Genomic DNA, 19260 nt, shown 5'->3' with positions numbered 1-19260 from the left:
TCAGTGCCCAGGTATGTGCCGTGTGTGACTGAGTGACCATGTCTGTTGTTCTCTGTTTCTGTCCCAGCAGAGATGTTGCTAGGGCCATACTCATTCATGTCCCTGCCCAGGCTTGGCTGTGTCCCCACCCTTTCTCCACCACCAACCCCACAGCCTATATGCTCAAGGATGAAAATTCCCATTGGTGCCAATAGGTGCTACATTCCCAGGGGAAATAGCAGCCATGGGGAGGGTGCCAATCCAGAGAAGAGCTAATGCAGTACAAAAAATTAAAGGCCTTTACCCAATACCAAGGCCCCAATTCAGATTGGAGCCCCTAAAGGTGCTAGTTTCTAAGGGGGGGGGGAACAAGTCCATTCAACCTAAGAACAAACTTAGCATAACTTGTAGTTCAGTCCCTTATCTCTGAAGTGATAGCAGTGGCAGCCACCTGGTTGGCTATTGTAATAATTATACAACAGTGTTGCAGGGTTCTCAGTTGCATATGGGGAGCCCACTGCATGGACACCTCTATGTGCAGGGGCAAACTGGTTCCAAATTTCAAGGGGTCCTTGCCTCCACGGGCCCCTCCTGCCTGGAGGAGCCCAAGAGTTAGTTATTCCACCATTGCCACACAAAGGCTATGGGCAGAGAGGTGGTCTCGGGGATCAGCAGTAGGCCCTTCTGAAGACCTTGGGCCTCAGCAGCTGCTTAACAATTCCAAGCCCTGATGTCAGCCCAGCAGGGGGTCCTATCCAGGCATACGGATGAATGCTTGTAGTTCAGGGAGACAGAGGCTGCTCTCCTGATCTAGGTGTGTTCTATGTAATCTACACAGTCTGAATTCCTGAACAGAACTACTGTATAGGTATTGCCCTGATTCACATAAACCCTGGGCAGGTGGCAGCTGTGAGAAAATAAGTGTGAACTCCTCCACATATCATCTCTTCTCTGGTGATCAGCAAGTTATAGACATCCACTGCTGCACTCAGGATTGGACACAGCATGGGAGAAAGAGTGTGTGGCTGTCTCCAGTGATGTCACAGGACCCAGAAAATAGTCCGAGTGATCCTTAACACTTTTTACAATATGTAATCAAATGTCAGATCTTTGACATACTAAACTATATCATGCTTTCCTGATACATTTGGTAGAGGGAAGTAAGTTTCTCTGTTTTTCATTCATCAGAATCTAGATATAGGAATCTTCTCACACAGAATGGAGAATGGCTTGCAAGGAATGCCCCTTACTTTGGAAAAAACAGAACAATCTTTTTTTACCATTTCTAGTTTTATGCAGGTATACATTTGTACCAGTTGAGTCAGCTGTTTAGTTGGGCTGTAGGGCAAAAGGCAGCAAAGCTGGTGAAAACAACCAAAGCGATCAACCCGTATTTATGTTCTTTTGATGATTTCTACACAAGCAGGTTCTTGTGTGCTTCACAGTATACATGGAGCTCTGGATCAGAACATAGACGTTACCATTTCTCAGATGGGATGAACTTAGAGCTAGTGGTGACATGATATGCAGTGGTACGGAGCTTCTTCATACTGCATTGGGAGAGGCGCTCTTTCCCACAGACCTTGGGGATCTGGTTCATGGCCTCCTGTCTCTGGGAAGGCCTCCAAATGTTCTGAGGGGCCTCCCCAGAGGCCTGCCCCCTCCCCTTCCTCTGGGACGCTGCTGGCCTGCTGCTGCTGCCACAGGTTGCCTCCCTGAAAGGCCCCGACCTGGCAGCTCCTCGCAGGGCTTGTGGCTGCTGCTGCTTCCCAGGCCTCTCCCGCATTAGGACAGCAAACAAGCAAGGTGCACCTCCAAGATGGCGCCCCCACCTGCCTGTCCCAAGAGCAAGGCCAGCCACTTAGGAGCCTCCTCCGGCCCTGCCACTTCCCAGCAGCTCCCCAGCCAGGGCTCACTGGGGCAGCCAAGCCCAGCCAGGTGCCTCTCTGAGGTCCCACCGGGGAAGGGGGCAGAGCAACACCCACCCACTTGCTCCGCCTCCGGGAATTAGCGGGTGGGTGGCGAGGAGGAAAGGAGGTAATTAATGAATGGAGCCTATCATGTTACCATGGCAAATGCACGCGCTTCCAATACACACACCCCACCTGCAGGTGGGAGAGGGAGCCTTCCTCCCAAGACCAACCTCTTTCCCACCAACCACAGCCTCCAGGGGCACCTTCAGTTAGGCAGGTTTTTATTGAAAATAATAATAATAATGAGGGGAGGCATCGTGGCAGTGGGGAACCACTTAAGCCCTTCAGTTCTGGGCTCCAAAATGACCTAGGTACGCCACTGTGCACTGGGGCTGCTGCAGATTTGTAAGACCACTCCGACACTGTAGAGCAGGACTGCTCAATTTCGGCCTTCCTGCTGATGTTGGCCTACAACTCCCATAATCCCTGGCTATTGGCCACAGTGGCTGGGAATTATGGGAGTTTTAGTCCAAAAACAGCTGGAGGGCCAAAGTTGAGCAGGCCTGCTGTAGAGAATGGGCAGTTGCAAACACAGCACTACCAGAGGTTCTCCCATTTATGACAATGAGAGAAACTGCAGTAGGGCCACTTGTGCGAATGCCCATGGGCTGCCTTACGAGTCCACAGCAGCTCCATCACGGTGCATAGCAGCTCTTTACGGCTGTGCATCATGTCAGCCCCTGCTACTGCCATCCACCCCTTACTGTGGACAAAATGAGTAGGCCAAAAAGATGGCTGCCATAAGAAAAGTAAATCAAATATTTTGGGAATTCACTGGCAGTATTCTAGAGTAGCTATTGAGAGACTTTCAGGGAACAGTTTGTAAGCACTCGGGACACTCCATTTCTCCTGGGAGTCAAGACCCTCTGCCTGCTACACAGAAAGTGCATAGGGAGATGGAGACAGGGGCGTAACTACCATTAGGCAAGGGGAGGCGGCTGCCTGGGGGCCCCCACACCCCGAGGGGCCCCCCAGAGGCAAGTCACATGTGAAGTGAGTGTGTATGTATCAGCGAGGGGCCCATTTTAAAATTGTCTCTGGGCCCACTCCAGCCTCGTTACGCCCCTGGATGGAGACACACTGTGACAAATAGGTTACAGCAAAAGTGGACAGGAAAGCAAATTTAAAATGTTGGAAAATGAATTTCCAGAAGATTACACCTGAGTAGCTGGCATTCAGAGGAAAATCAAAGCAAGAAATGTGCTGTGTTCTAGATGGATGCAAAGTAAGCTTTTATAAAAGTTTAGTTTCAGCACTTCTAGGAAAGAACCTGAAAATTGATATTTTTACACTTTCCTATGGGATTTCCTCTATTTCACAGGATATATGGTTTCTGATTTCAGATACTTTTTAGATACTTTAACACTGAGAGGATTTATTAAGAGATATATTGACTTCTATTTAAGTCTGCTTGTTTGCTTTGTGTCCAAATTAATTCAGTTTTGTAGTGACCATGCTTTAGGAACCAGCATACACTTCACATTTCCTCAAAAGCATTACCATATACCTCCTTTGAAGTACTGTTTTGATTAAGTACTCAGAAAGCTCTGCTAAAATAGCTATCGTTGCTGCAGAGTCAAATGCCTGTTGCCTTGAACTCAAGACTAATAATTGTAAGAATGGTTCACAATTGATTTCAAGGAAGTTAAAAGTATAATACATGCTTCAGCTGATTCCCCTCCTTCTGCCTTTTAAACTTTACAGAAGGGCTAATTTAGCAGAAGCGTGAGTGATCACATATTAAGGATAATTTATATTATTATAAGACAAATAGCAGATAATGGTGGCACTCAGAGGGCATCCCTCGAGTGTCAAGCTTTTGTTGTTCCAGGTGCTGTATGAACTGTGACTTTTCTGGGAGGTGTGTCCTATGATAAATAGCCTGTTGTGATGGTTACATAGATCCTTGCTGCTCAGCTGAGCCGGCTTTCAGGTCTGCCTTGAATTAATTACAATAATTCACATGGAAACTCACTGACTGACAATCTCTCCAGATAGTTGTACCCTTATATAAATGGAAGAGTTGTTCCTGATTGTACTTATACACTTACAGCTGAATGCTAAGATGGGTTCAGTGGGTGAATTCTGGTTCATAAAAGGATTACTAGTTTCTTCTGTGACATGTGCTGCTTGTAGTCCAGTAATATGGGGAACATGCTGGTCAGTGCAGATATAGTTCTACTGAACTGTAGCATGTGCAAGAGACCTGCATAGCTTTGGATCTACCAAACTGACACAAATCACTAGCTCTACTTTGGGCGGTTGTCAATGCCTGTTTTTGCAATCTTAGGCAGGCAGCAAAACAGGAGATGAATGGAGCCATTGGTGGGAGATAGCTAGATAGATAGATAGATAGATAGATTTTCCCTAAGTACACACCACATGTACAGCCCTATATTTATTGACTGGCATAATGAACAAGGATGCACAGGGCTGGTGCCAGACTATTTTGCGCCCTAGACAAGGATAAGTACTTGCACCCCCCGCAAAAAAATCTCAGCTTTGATTTTAAAAAACAGATGTTTTGTAGAAAACATGAAAAGCACAAAACTTGAAACTGCTAAATTTATTTTAAATTGCAATCTATATATTTAATTCTCCTGGGTGTGCCAGGGAAAAATGCGTCCCAGCAGCCCAGCTGATTGGCTGGGCTGCGGGGCGCCTGATTGGCTGGTGCACCCAGGAGAACAGCAGCGGCGGCGGCCATGGCCAGGGAGCCAGGTGGGCCCGGCCGCGGAGGCGAGGCGGCAGGCCAGGCAGCGGCGCGGGCCAGGCGGCGGGCCCCAGCCCGGCCGCAGATGTGAGGTGGCAGGGGCGGCCCGGCCCACCCGACAGCGCGGTAGTGGTGGTGCGGCAGGGCGGGGGCGGCCCAGCCCAGCTGCGGCGGCGGCAGCGGCACTCAGGTCAGCTTGTAATAGGTAATACATCAATTTTTTAATTATTTTTCTCAAATACTCCACTTTTGACTGACTGACTGATTGATTAAGTGCCATCAAGTTGGTGTCGATTCTTAGCAACCACATAGATAGATTCTCTCCAGGATGATCTGTCTTCAACTTGGCCTTTAAAGCCTACCCTATGTGGCTGCCAAACAGATCTCAGATAGAGACAGCACATGCAGGAGGCCCTACCTGCAAGTCCTTACGGGACAGGCAGAAACCATTGGGAGAAGTCTGTCCTTCAGCTGCCTTGGCCCATAATGAAAATCCTGAACTGTAAGGTCATCACCAACACTTTGAATCACACCCAGAAACAAACCAATAACTAGTGCTGTTCGTTAAGAACTGGTCTAATATGGTCCTTGGGTCTTAATGCAATCAGGACTCTTGTGGCTTCCTTCTATAGTAGCTGAAACTTTCAAAAGGACTTCAAAGGCAGCCTCATGTACAGCATGTTACAGTAATCCAATCCAGATGTAAGGTGGGCATGGCTCACCTTGGCCAGGTCTGACTGAGACAATTCAGCTGGAGTACCAGCTGAAACAGGATGAAAGCCCCCCAGGCCACAGCCAATACCTGGACATCCAGGTATAATGCTGAGTCCAGAACAACTCCCAAGCTGTGAACCTATTCTTTCAAGGGGTATATAGCTATATCAAGGATAGATAGATGAACCTTAATCAGCAGTTTCCTGACAAGTAGAGCCTCCATTTTTGCCTGGGTTTAATTTCAGCTTGTTAGTCCATATCTACCCCTTCACTGCCTCCAAGCATCAGCCAAAGTGTAAATCCAGACAAGTGGTGTTTATAGTCACTGTGCATGATTTAGGTTCCTCGAATGGATCTAGCACACAGTAGTAGATTGCAGAGTCACTAGACTTTGGGGTAGTCCAGATTTTTTATAAAGCCCAAAGGTCAGGTAGCTGCCGATTTCATTGCACATAGGTCCTGCCCCCCAATGGGCAAATTCAGACCCAAAGTGCTACCACTGTAAAAGTCACTACGGAATGTGAAGTATGGTTAACTGAAGTCAACTGGAAAAACAAAGATGTCATTCAGCATCATTTTAGAAATAGATATTTGGGGGAATACTGAGGGGAGAAAAAAAGAGTAAACATTCTGTGGTATGTTAAAGATGCTACACATCTTTAAATCAAATCCATTTCTTCTCCACAAGATATGCTGCAACTGAACCAGAACTCATGGTGTGGATACAGTAATTGCTAGGTGAATTTTTATAGCAGTTTTTAAGCAGGTTGTCAGGTTTGATTACCATAATGGTTACCTTCTTGTCTTAAAAATATTCAGGTCTGTAAATGATTACCTTACAAAAGCAGATTCACAGATCTGTAATTTAACCTGTTCTCCTTTGCCTTCCTCTTTTATTTATGACTTAAACCTCTCAGTATTGCATATTTTGGGCTATAAACTGAGATACAGATGCTACACAAATGCACGGGCATAGCTATAGCTGTGTTGATTTCATGAGAGAGAACTCCTTTCATAGATGTTAAAGGCACAATAATAACAACAGTGATAGGCTGAATTCATGCTAGCACTATCACTGATTTATTGAGAGAACTAACTAAAAAGGTAAATCTTCCACTATAGGGTTTGCACTTCACCAATGGCATTGCAATGCTAAATCTGATTCAGTTAGTGTTTGAACATCCTGCAGCAGCTCCAAATGTCCCCTTATTAAAGAAACATTGCAGATAGTTATGGAATTGACTTTCCATCCCGCTGAAGCATCCTATTTCAGCTGGCCTGTCAATCATATTCCCTTACTCATTGCAAGGAAGTATATATTGGATAGCTGCAACATGTCTCACAATATGAGGTTACATTGGGGAATAAGCTAGGGGACAACTGGAATCTCAGTGGAACTATCTAATATGGATGTTTCCATGGGAGTAAAATTCAGAGTAAAATATAGTAGTACATGCAAATGCAATCAGAGACTCTTCTTTTTCTTTGAAATGGTCAGGAAAAGAGGCTATACCTGGAAGATTTGAGCATACAAGAAGGCCCCTGTGATAGTGCTTTCAGTCTTGCTTGCAGATATGAGGTTAATGCAGACTACCCTACTTCCATGCTACTTTCCTGAGTTGCTTGTAACTTTGCTTTTAAAATGATTGTAACCTGGTCTCGGAGGAGGTTCCTGTCTAAGCAGAAATTTTATATGAGTGTGATTTGTGCAATAAAGGAACACTAACAACCAAGACTGCCAGTAAACTGGGTTGGTACCTCACAGGAATCACACCTCTATGCCATGAACAACAGTATGGGACAGCAACATTGTTTTGTTCAGGACATATCCAGTAACACATAGCTTGGAATCCATTTTTGAGTCGTTAATATTAGAATTGTGTTTTCTCCTCTTTTGGGGAATAGAAACAGAGAAGATAGGGCTGGAGGCTGGAAATGGGTTGCCATCTTGGAAATTTAATGACCAGCTCTTTCCCTGTGATGTGTGTGGAAAAGTGTTTGGCCGACAGCAGACGTTGTCCCGACATCTCTCCCTGCACACAGGTAACACTTTTTAAAATAGTGTTGGGCAGTTTCAACACTCTCTCTCTCGCTTTCTTCCCCCCCCCCTTTTTTTTGTGGTGACAAGGAACATTTCTTTGCATGCTAATAATGGTGGGTTGATCCATCCTCTGTGTACTGTACAACACTAGTAGACAACAGAACTCTAAAATCTATAGCTAAAGTGCATTTGTGTCCCACTTCCAATGATGGTGCAGAAAGGCCCTAAACTAGGCAACTGGAGTTCCATGGACCAAATCCAACCCCAGGGAATACTCCCTATCTCCCCCAACTCATCCCAGTTGCCAACATAGGATGAAAAGAGGTGAAAAAAATATTTTCCTTAAAAATATGCTCACAGTGAGTAAGTTCACTGTAGCTTTAGACTGGATTTGTTAACAAAATTATTGCAGTCAGCAAGATGTGCAAAAAGCAGTTTAAAAAAAAGATTAGGGGCAAGATCCACTTACCCAGCTGTAGCCCCATTAAAGTATAACAAAGATCAATATTAATTTGCATTTTTAAAGAAAATGAGCAGATTTCCCACTGAGATCAGCTGATAAAATTGTCCTCCTTTCTCTTGCATAAAATCTGAGACAAAATCTCAGATCAAAACACAAAATGTGGAGGACTACATCTTATCGTATTCCATTTTATTTTGATTTGATTGGGGCATCTATGTCTAATAAAAGATCCTAAAGAATTTGTTCTCTAGAGTAATGCTTCACACATATTGTTTAGTAGAACTAACATTATGGTTTTTTAAATTTCTGCATTCTTTTAAAAATTAGGCAAATCACCCTTGCAGATTGTAGTACACTTATGATGTATTTTTTTAAAGTAGCAAAGGATTTTAAGATTAATCTACTAACCAATGAAACCTGAAGGATTATAGTTGAGACTGATTTAGTTCCAACTGATGTTAAGGCTTTACTGCTAACTGCCACAAGGGAGCCACGATGAGGTTCAAACATATCGACTAAAGTCCAAATTGAGTTCACTGGTTTGCAGAATGCAGCCTCCAGAAGTAATGCCAGGCCGTTCTACCTGTGTGTCGACAGTTTGGATGCCAAAAATTAATTCAGACCTGTTTTAAATAGTAGAAGTGTGTGATTAGTTTAGCCTGAACTCCTTAACATCATAGAAAGGGAGGCTTTTATGTTCTTAGGGAGACAACAGCCATAATGGCTGACATACAGACTAACAAAGCACTGGTGTTCTGTGAGAAGCAGTGGTGCTGCTACACTACAGGATAACACAGCTCCATAGTTTGTGCAAACGAGGGCAATTCTCACATATCTCCCTTTGACCCAGATGCGCTCCATGCATTGTGGATGTAGGTCCCTGAGGGCTGTGTGACCCTCAGGGACTTACCTCCGGGTTTCAAAGACCACTTCTGGAGGAAGACGAGATCAGCAAACATCACCCTGCCCCTTGTGAGCACACACTGCATTACTTTGAATAAAATGCAGCAGTGCTCATGCAGCACCAGCACTTCTCATGAAGCGCTGGTGCTTCAGAGCCAGCGTGGTATAGTGGTTAGAGTGCTGGACTAGGACTGGGAAGACCCGAGTTCAAATCCCCATTCAGCCATGATACTAGCTAGATGACTCTGGGCCAGTCACTTCTCTCTCAGCCTAACCTACTTCACAGGGTTGTTGTGAGGAGAAACTCAAGTGTAGTACAGCGCTCTGGGCTCCTTGGAGGAAGAGCGGGATATAAATGTAAAATAAAATAATAATAATAATAATAATAATAATAATAATAATAATAATGTAAAATAATAATAAATAATCTATAATCCCAGTGGTAATTGGCACCCTGTGTGCAGTTCCAAAAGACCTTGAAGAGCACCTCAACACCATAGGGGCCACAGAAATCACCATCAGCCAATTACAAAAAGCAGCTTTACTAGGAACAGCCTATATTCTGCGATGATATCTATAACAATTGACAATAAAATTCAGCCATCCCAGGTCTTTGGGAAGGACTCGATGTCTGGATAAAACAAACCAGTCAATAACACCTGTCTGACTGTATAAACAAGAAATAATCTACAAATTGAAATTGAAAGGCTGTGGCAGAAAAAGACCAAAATAATCCCAGTGGTAATTGGCGCCCTGGATGCAGTTCCAAAAGACCTTGAAGAGCACCTCAACACCATAGGGGCCACAGAAATCACCATCAGCCAATTACAAAAAGCAGCTTTACTGGGAACAGCCTATATTCTGCGACGATATCTATAACAACTGACAACAAAATTCAGCCATCCCAGGTCCTTGGGAAGGACTCGATGTCTGGATAAAACAAACCAGTCAATAACACCTGTCTGACTGTGTAAACAAGAAATAATAATAATAATAGTCTGGATGTTAGCCAACATATAGAGTGCAGGATGACTGATCTGCAAGCATCCTCACTGCTATCTTTCTAAACATACCTTTCTTTTCCAGGATTGAGCTCTGGCAGAAAAAGTGTTTTTGGGAATTCGCAAAAGAAGTCATGTGTGCACAAGTGCAGATTGGCTGCCCTCTCATGATATCACCAGAAACTCTTTGTCCCCAGTTCTGGTGTTATTTCCTTTTTTAAAAAAATTAACAATAAAATGAGCAAGTTTCCTTTTTTAATTACTGATCAAACTAACTTTATTTGATTAATAATCAAATGAATAATAAAAAAAGAATGATAAATGCATGAATCTTCATGTAGCTTTTAAGGGCAAACAGCTCAATAGAAAGGTAGGGGAAAGGACAATACTGACACTGAAGCAGCATTTGATTTGCTCCTTCACCTGTCTATCATTTCAGTGGTCAAACCAGACTCACTCTGCAGCTGAGGGATGCACTGTGAGCTTTCCCCCCTACTGTCTGTCTTCAGAAGGATTTGACTCGTTTATTTGCCTAAAGCTTCTGCTTTTTATCTCCAGGTTTTGCTGCACAACGATTAAACATTATGCTCTCATAGCATCTTAGATTATTATGAGCACCATTAAGCATCGCAAGTGAACTGGTATTCAAGCACAAATCTTATTGCGGGCACCTGGAGTGGATTGTACTTACTGAGTCACTAGGGACTCTTCTGAGATGCAGCTAAGCTACTTCTGCAGATTATAGGGGGTAGCATCCAGAGTGGTGCAAGCAGAAGAAAGAAGCATTAGCTGAAGCAGTTCTCCCATTTCCACTTTCCTCCCCACAGCTGGAAAAAGCCATTCCTGAGGGACAAGGGACCTCTGACAATGGCCTGGAATGCCACACTGGTGGCTGCAAGGGGAGGTGGGAGATGATAGCTCTACTACCAGAAGGTGTCTCTCTGTGCTTCTTCACATACTCTCTACAGCAGAGATTCTCAATGTTGGGTCTTCAGCTGTTATTGGACTTGAACTCCCATAATCCCCAGCCCTAGTGGCCTTTAGTTGGAGATTATGGGAGTTGAAGTCCAATAACATCTGGGGACCCAACATTGAGAAACCCTGCTCTACAGCACACACCCTGAAGACAGGCACAGGATCCCACATCAGTGTTGCCTCTAGCAGGGATTCCCAGATGTTATTGACTACAACTCCCAGAATCCCCAGCTGCAATGACTTTTGCTTGGGGATTATAGGAGCTATAGTCAATGACTACAGCTGAGTTGTAGTCAATGACTTTTGCTTGGGAATCATGGGAGTTGTAGTCAACTCCTATAATCCCCAAGCAGAAGTCATTGCAGCTGGGGATTCTGGGAGCTGTAGTCAATAACATCTGGGAATCCCTGCTAGAGGCAACACTGCCCCACACCATTGCCAAGGATCCCTCAGCCCTCAGAGGTGTGTTTTCCAGCAGTTCTGGGGGCTGCAGGGAGGAGAGTGGGAAGAAGAAAGAGGGGCTGCTATTCACTCTTCATTCTACACGCACTTCTGGGCACGTCACCCATGCTCTTTTATCTTATCCTGCTGTTGTTTTTAAGATCAAGGAATCTGGGGTCTCACAAAATGAAAAGCTGGATAGGTGAAATGGTATCTTTTGCTGGGCCATGAATTGTATTTGAAAGAGTTGCAAGCTGTCATGCCCAAAGGGATATAATTAAACTAGTTAATCTGATAAAAGGTACCATTGCATCAGTGCTCATTTTTACTGTACAATATGTGGTCTAAATAGTTCCATGAGTGTGTTGATAATTAATTCAACATCAAGAGCTTTTCAGAGCATTTTGAACATTTAAATAATGGGCATGACCCAGCCTAAGTTAAGAACTTTTAAGCCCCATTGATTTCAGTGGGAGAGATTTGAGCAAGTACTTAACTCTCCCATTGAAACCAGTGGGGCTCTCATGTACTTAACCTGGGTTAGATTTTGTCCAGTGTTCTTGCGATGAATCAGAATGATTAAGCTGGTGTTTTTATCTGAAGTATGTGTTTTTGTATTAAAAAGGACATTTTAAGCATGTCTCAAAGCAGCTTTGCAAGTGTACTTACCTTATTTTCTGATTATGTGGTGATCCACGCCATGCAGAGAGGTGTATGTGCCAAGAGAGATACCATGCCCTCTTTTAGTTATATGACTCTACATTCTACACTAGTGGAAACTGCAGGTTGCTGAAGACCGGGGAAGTATCTCCTTTTGCTTGTGTTCCTCCCAGCATTGTAAAGAGCTCGGCGTGTAAGTGTGAATCTGCTCTTCAGTGATTGCTGAAGAACCCCATGCACACTGCCTGAACTTTTTAGTGGCAGGAGTGGAATGCAAATAGGATAAATCAAATGTGTTTGAAACTCGCACTCAAGGCTCTCCATGTTTCTTTCCAGAAGAGAGAAAATACAAATGCCATTTGTGCCCCTATGCTGCTAAGTGCCGTGCTAACCTGAATCAGCACCTGACTGTCCATTCCGTGAAGCTGGTGAGTACAGACACTGAGGACATTGTCAGCGCTGTCACTTCCGAAGGCAGTGATGGAAAGAAGCACCCTTATTACTACAGGTGAGGACCCAGTTGAAAGCCAAGCCCAGAGACCAGCCTCCAGCTGCCTTTTCTGCCTGTCTGTTTATTAAGAACAAGGAACAAGCACGGCTGTGTTTGCTTCTGAGGTAGAATCTGACCGGTGTTTTTGGCTTGTCTGCCTTTGACTTCAGTAATGACATCCAAGTGGCTGTGGCAAGCCTCAGCATCTTGCTGCGCAAACTTCTTAAAGGCCATGCTTCATAAAAGGCATCCAGAGTTACATGGGCCTGTCATAAGCATTAGCTGCAGCTATATCTCATGGGGCCAGTTTAAACAAACAGTGGTCCCTACACACACTAATGTCCTGGCCGCAGAGTGACATGCCCAGCCCAAGGACATGCCAAAAGGAGTCGCCCCAAATGAGCCCGTTTCGGTATTTGTCCTTGGCAAGGGGAAACTGTGCCAACCGGGCACGTGACGAAGCGGATGTCTGAGTCAAGTTCATACCCTGTTGGAATCCAACCGGGGAATAAAGAAGCACCCTGCCGAATCCTGGAGTGGGAGAGCTTGGGCTCCTCTCCAGCACTCCTCACCTCCAATCTCAGCATGCCCTATAATTTCATGTGAGGGGTATTCTTCGGAATCACCCCTCTCTCTACACGTGTATGCCGAGATCATGTCAGCACGTCACTGAGGTACATCAGGCTGGGCATGCTCTCACCTCAGCCAGGACATTAATAGGTGTGGTGCCATTGTTCATTTGAACCGGCCCATGGTCAATATGTAGCGCATTCTGTTAGGCTGTACTTTTGGCAAAGATGTTGAAGCCAATGCCCAGCTTCACTAGTGCCTCTCATCACTGCCCCATGAAGGCATCCTTGCCCTACAAAGCCTTCATCGGCAGCCTGCAATATGCTCATACCATTTTGCATAGCTCTTGGCTTCCTAGTAGAGCTGCAATTCCGCTACTGAGAAGAGCTCTCAGACATTATACAAAACATTATACAAAGCTCTCAGACATTATACAAAAGGTGCTCTGCACAAGTAGAGCATCTCAAACGAGGCTAGAAGCACCCACCATCACGGCTGCTCTAACCATGAGCAGGGCACTGACAGGGATGACTGAAAGGGCTGGGGTTTCCAGCCCCCTTTTAGATGCTCTGCTTGTGTAGACTGCCTCTTGTATGTCTGAAGAGGGCTCTGGTCTCTGTAGGTAACCAACTCCATCAATGCCTAAGCAGTTCATCATGTCTCTGCTCTTGTAGAAGCCTTCTCCCAAGACACTGCTCATCCTTGACAGGGGCGATCACCCTCCATTTGTCCCACAAGTGCTCCAGGGGAACTGTCTCCCTTCCCCACGCATTTTCCCACAGTGGAGTGAGGTACAGAGATGAGCTGAGACCGAGAGAAGACAAACTCCCCCAAAGACACACTCAGTGAATGACCTGGGACTTGAATCTCTTAAGCCCAAGTCCAAATATTTCCATAGCACAGTGGGGAAGAGCCATAGCACAGGGGAAGAGCTCATGCATGCTGTGCATTCAGAAAGTCAGTCACCAACATCTCCAGTTAAGACAGGTCTCAAGTAGCAAAGCTGAGATAGAGCTCAGTTTGAGATGTCTTGGAGGGCTGCTCCCATGTGGCCTTATCCCAAGTCATACCATTGGCTCAACTAGTCCACTCTGAATAGCAGCAATGAAATAAAGCTAACAGCAGTGCTATTGTCTTATCACCAGTGGGAATGAGTTTAAATATGGGGCCTGAATGATAGGGCCTTCTCATAGACAACTAAGAGGCAACTAAGATCTCTTCATACCCCAATCTCACCCTATTACCAGTGCAGAATGCACAATCTCCAGAACACAGAGCAACCCCATGCATCTAAAGAGCCTGCCAGGCATTCATTCAGGTAATTAGATGTTTTGAGAACAGGAAGTGTAATTAAAATTGAGCCTGTTGAATTCATGAAAGTGGATAACCAAAGTCAAAGAAATGCAGATTCTCAGTAAAACCAAGTTATATGTACCTTAGTAACAGAAATAATGTATAACTCTTAATTATTCTTCCCATTATTTTCCCTGACTCCTGATTCATAAATTCCATGGCCACCTGCAGCTTGTGCCTGAATCCGCTCCAGCCACTGGCTAACCTGATGTGCAGCATTAAGGAAATGTAATGCTTGCCCCCTGGGGCCACTGCCAAGTCAGGCCTGATGCTCTTAAGAATAGGTGGTTGCACTAGCAGCGCTTCTGCAGATTTCCCCATTCATGACACTGGGGGAAAGTGCAGAAGCTCTGCAAGTGCAACTGCCCGTTTTGAACGATGTCAGGGCCGCCCTCCAACTGTGCAGCAGCCCCAGGGCACAGCATGATGTCTCCATGACTCTGCACATCATGTGACACCAGCGTTCTTCATTGTCCGGCCTGTGGGCAAGTGTCGGCCCTATCAACCCTAAGTGCGGCTCCCTGAGTAATTGCTCATTGGCCCTATCAACCCTAAGGGCTATTGGGCCTGTCTGAAGCTTCAGCCAAAGCTGAATCCTCTGCAGAGTCCCCCTGGCACCATGCGGAGGCAACCGTTCCCACTGTGCAGGGCTACGCTTTCCCCAGCACCAAGCAAGGGGCACCTTTAAGGGAAACGGAGCCTCTTCAGCTCCTACACCATCTTGGAAGGCATCCACAGAGTGCTGGGAAGTACAACCATTCCCAGCTTTCCCTACAGAGCTCTGAAGAAAGGGCTCCGTCTCTCTTAAAGGGCCCTCCCAGCACTGAGAAAAGCACAGTACTGTGTGGAGGTCAGCACATTGAGGCTCTCACATTGAAGGGTTTTTGTTTTTTTTGCCAAAGTGGCAATGAAGATCACCATGTTAGGCAGTATTTCCATGGAGGCCTCTGCACCACACAGTACCCATCCACTCCACCTTCCCTCTCAAGGGCTAGCATGACTAGAATGGCCCATCATTGAACCAGGGGCTAATCTAGCAGGAATTATGGCCGTTGCTATGAGCAGGTGGATTGAGTCAAACATCATTATCGTATCTACATGGTGACACATCATCTATCTATCTATCTATCTATCTATCTATCTATCTATCTATCTATCTATCTATCTAACTATTGGATTTATATCCCAGCTTTTCTAATACATGTCACTCCAGGGGGTTAATGAGTCAATCAAGCCAGCTCCCCTTTGCCTCTCCTGAAAGCCTTTGAAAAGGACGTGGTGAGCTGTGATCTTGCCGCTGGCCTGCAATATGCCAGAGTAGTCCCACAGGCATTTGCCACTCACTGGCTTCACTACCTCATCTGTTTGTCTGGATCCCACTCTGTGAGAGGCCAGTGCAGCTGTGTAGAGATGTGCACAAACACGAAGGTTCACGCTCTGGTTCAGCACCGCGGGGAGAGGAGCGGTGAGCAGGATCTTCTAAAAAGAGGAGAACGGGTCCTTACCTGCTCTCTGCCGCCACATGCAGCTTCCTGCTGTGGCAGCACATGTACCGGGAATCCGGATGTGGCGCTGGCACACACATGGCATCCATGCGTATGCGGGCACCGTTTGCATGGTCAGCATGGTGTTGCTGACCACACCAATGGTGCCCGCACATGCACGGATACCATGTGTGTGCCAGCGCCACCTGTGGGTTCTTGGGATGTGTGCTGCTGCAACAAGAAGCAATATGCAGCAGTGGAGAGCAGGTAAGGACCTGCTCTCCTCTTTTGAAAAGATCCTGCTCTCCGCTTCCCTCCCTGCAGCACTGAACCAGAGCATGAACCTTGGTTTGTGCTCATCCCTACAGCTGTGTAATGCGTGACCGTGGAATGACCACCTGACATCCAAACTGTGTGCATGCAGCATGCCCCGTGCAGGTGTCCTCCATGTGTAACTGCCATGGTCATCCTCCATTGGCTTTGCAGTGGCACTTCATGCTGGCCCCAGACGGTTAGCAAGGGCCTGGTTAGCAACTTGTGGATTTGTATAGCAAGGAGCTCTGCACAAATAGCTTGTTACCTTCTTCAAGTGCCCCCCCCTCCCCGAGCGGATTGTGTGAACTAGGCACTAGCTGACTAGCCCATTACATCTCATAGGCACATTTTGGTAAACATCACCCGAAGGGACGTGCATTATTTTCATTGTTTCGCTGTATTTAAACTCTTGCTGCCTTAAACCAGCTGAGAGACCCTGCAAGTCAGCCAGCCACAGGATCCAGTTTATTTGTTGCCAGGGCAAGCAGGACTAGGGGCTGTTTGCAGAATGTCTCTCAGTGCCACTTGTGTTTGCATAGCTGATGAGTGCTTTTGCCCGGTCCAGCAGCAGGAGCCTCCAAGCCCATTTTGGCTGCCTTGCGCTGAGAATGCCAGGCATTTCTGCACAAGAGTCTCGCCTGACATGGGACTGTTTCCAAAGCTTGGGAGCCACTGGTGGCGCGTGCAGTGAGCTCTCCATTGGTCCACAGAGCAGCCTGACTAAACATCTTGGCAAGGCTGCAGCACATCTTCTGGCCCTAAGGAATCGGCTAGGTGATGTGCAGCATCTGGAACCTGTAGTTTTTAATTAACTTTATGATTATTTAGCATCATTATGGCATGTTTGGGATTGTTGCCTTGTGCCTGCCCTTAATCAGCTTGGCATGGCTGTCAGTTCAGTAGTAGTTCAGCAGGCAAAAGAATACCCCAGTGCAATTCGAGCAGCACAGAGAAGTCAAAGTTGGTAAAATGTAGGAGTTTGTCAGGTTGAATGAAGAGTAGTGATGTCACAAAGAGGCTCTGTAAATGCACCCTCCTTAATGTTTCTAACTCTCTCCTGCCTCCAGTTGTCATGTGTGTGGATTTGAAACTGAGATGAATGTCCAGTTTGTCAGTCATATGTCGCTTCATGTGGATAAAGAACAGTGGATGTTTTCTATTTGCTGCACAGCCTGCGATTTTGTTACCATGGAAGAGTCGGAAATGAAGGTCCATGTCACCACCAAGCACGCAGGTGATCACCTGTCTCTGTGTCCGGATTTTTCTCCTGATGCTTCCCAACTTGTCCACTGGAATGGTGGCCGATACCATCCCAGTTGGACACCACCCTTGACAAATGTGACCGGTACAAAACTCTCATGGATGGTTACAGCCAAATTGGTTTTTAACATTCCTAGCCACGTCATATGTGAAAACTGCTTAGTTTGTCATTTAGAACTTTATTGTTCCGTTTCCTTTCTTGTATACTGATTCTTAAATAGCTGAGGCTGCTGTGTGAAGAGCTTTTGAGTGTTAATTGCTTCCATTAGATTAGAGAATGCAAGGCCTCAGTGGACACCTCTTTACGCTTCATACGTGTGACTGCATTTACAGATGCTTTGTGTGGTGTAATGTAAGAATCTTCCCAGATATCTTTGCAAGTAGAAGAAGTGACCTTGTATCCTTCTGTAGTAATAACTTGGTAAACTTTGTACATTCTCATACACTGAAATAATGATGAGCTGCAGGGTCCTTTTAAAAATCCCAGACCTATGTTTCCTTCTCCCCACTCTTTGGAGTGCTTGAAAAAGATGTGCAGCAGCTAGGCAGGGCCATTGGAAACCTTGGCAAGAGTGAAACATAAGGAGGAAAAGCTTCACTCCAGGCAACTGGAGCTTTCTCTTGGAGGTTTTCTAAATAACAGGAGAGCAGAGTTGGTCGTGTGGTAGCAAACATGACTTGGTTGCATATGAATGGGAGACTAGAAGTGTGAGCACTGTAAGATCGTCCCCTCAGGGGATGGAGCTGCTCTGGGAAGAGCAAAAGGTTCCAAATTCCCTCCCTGGCATCTCCAAGATAGGGCTGAGATAGATGCCTGCCTGCAACCTTGGAGAAGCTGCTGCCAGTCTGTGTAGACAATTCTGAGCTAGATAGCTCAATGGTCTGACTCAGTATGTGGCAGCTTCCTATGTTCCTAACTATAAAAGAAACTATAAACAGCTTGCCAATAAATATAAGCTGAGAGCTGCTTAATCATCCAGACCCTCCCACGAATCCCCACTGTCTTTTCTTCTGGGATCTGACGGTGAGGTCACATTGGGAAAAGGCACCTGGTGCACTTTACGTTTTGCCCCCTGCTAGCCCACTCTTGCTTTTCATGGTTTGCCCACCCCGTTTCAAACTTATTTTCTGGTGAATTGAGTTAGTCACGAAAAGCAAGAACTTGCCATCAGAGGGCGCAGTGTAAATTGTGCCAAGAGTCTTCTTCCCAAGTGACCTCCACATCAGATCCCAGAGGAAAAGACAGTGGGAATCGGTGGAAGGGCCTGGATTGCCTATAAGCTCTTGGCTTCTATTTCTTTCTTTGCAAACTCTGTTTATAGTGTCTCTTCATGCCATATAGATAACCTCTCTGTTTGATCAGTGAAAGAATGGAGCCCCCATGTCTGCCTCAAGTGAAGCTCTTGGCAGAACCTCCATTCCTTGGTCTTGCCTCTGAATTAAAGGATAGTCCCACAATTCAGAGTGGAAAGAGAAGGTCTAGTCACTACAAATGCAAAAGGCTACATGTGGAAAATCCTTTCATAACACTTTTTCCGAACAGCACAGAAAATGCAGAGTTAAGTAGCACAAAGCTACCTAAAGTTGCAGTCTTTAGGCACCTTAATTGATCATGCCTATGCAGCATCTGTAAAGATTCTGCCAGGAAAAACTACTACCTCCGATATTAAGAACCGGAGTTCAAGAGTACTGTAAGAGACAACCTGATAAAACGTCTGAGGCCCTGATCTAGCTCTCGCCATGGGAAACTAGTCACATATAACACCTGTTGGCTCTCCAGATGAGAATGAGCATCTACATATGCAACAAAAATTCATCCAGCCACTTCTAGGACCATCACAACCTGGATGGAGATGTACATGCAGATTTGTGAGGCTGCTTCAGCACACAGATTTCTCTGGCTGGATTGGGGCATGAGTTTTTAG

The 19260-nt window shown here is 45.7% G+C and overlaps 1 protein-coding gene across 10 annotated transcripts in view; it reads left to right on the top strand.

Moving 5' to 3' along the window:
* Positions 1-19260, top strand: part of ZNF827 (zinc finger protein 827) — a 164869-nt gene that overhangs the window by 136848 nt on the left and 8761 nt on the right. For 9 of the 10 annotated variants that reach the window (XM_053252223.1, XM_053252224.1, XM_053252231.1 and 6 more), the window contains 3 exons: positions 7285-7422; positions 12200-12371; positions 17143-17309. In XM_053252223.1, the coding sequence (XP_053108198.1) occupies positions 7285-7422; positions 12200-12371; positions 17143-17309 (477 nt within the window). The remainder of the gene's footprint in view (positions 1-7284; positions 7423-12199; positions 12372-17142; positions 17310-19260) is intronic. The other variant, XM_053252225.1, reaches the window with a different exon arrangement.

The sequence above is a fragment of the Hemicordylus capensis genome, chromosome 5, assembly GCF_027244095.1.
Source record: "Hemicordylus capensis ecotype Gifberg chromosome 5, rHemCap1.1.pri, whole genome shotgun sequence".
In the NCBI taxonomy this organism is placed as follows: Eukaryota; Metazoa; Chordata; class Lepidosauria; order Squamata; family Cordylidae; genus Hemicordylus; species Hemicordylus capensis.
The sequence above is the reverse complement of the archived record's forward strand: the minus strand, read 5'-3'. Positions and strand labels throughout refer to the sequence as shown.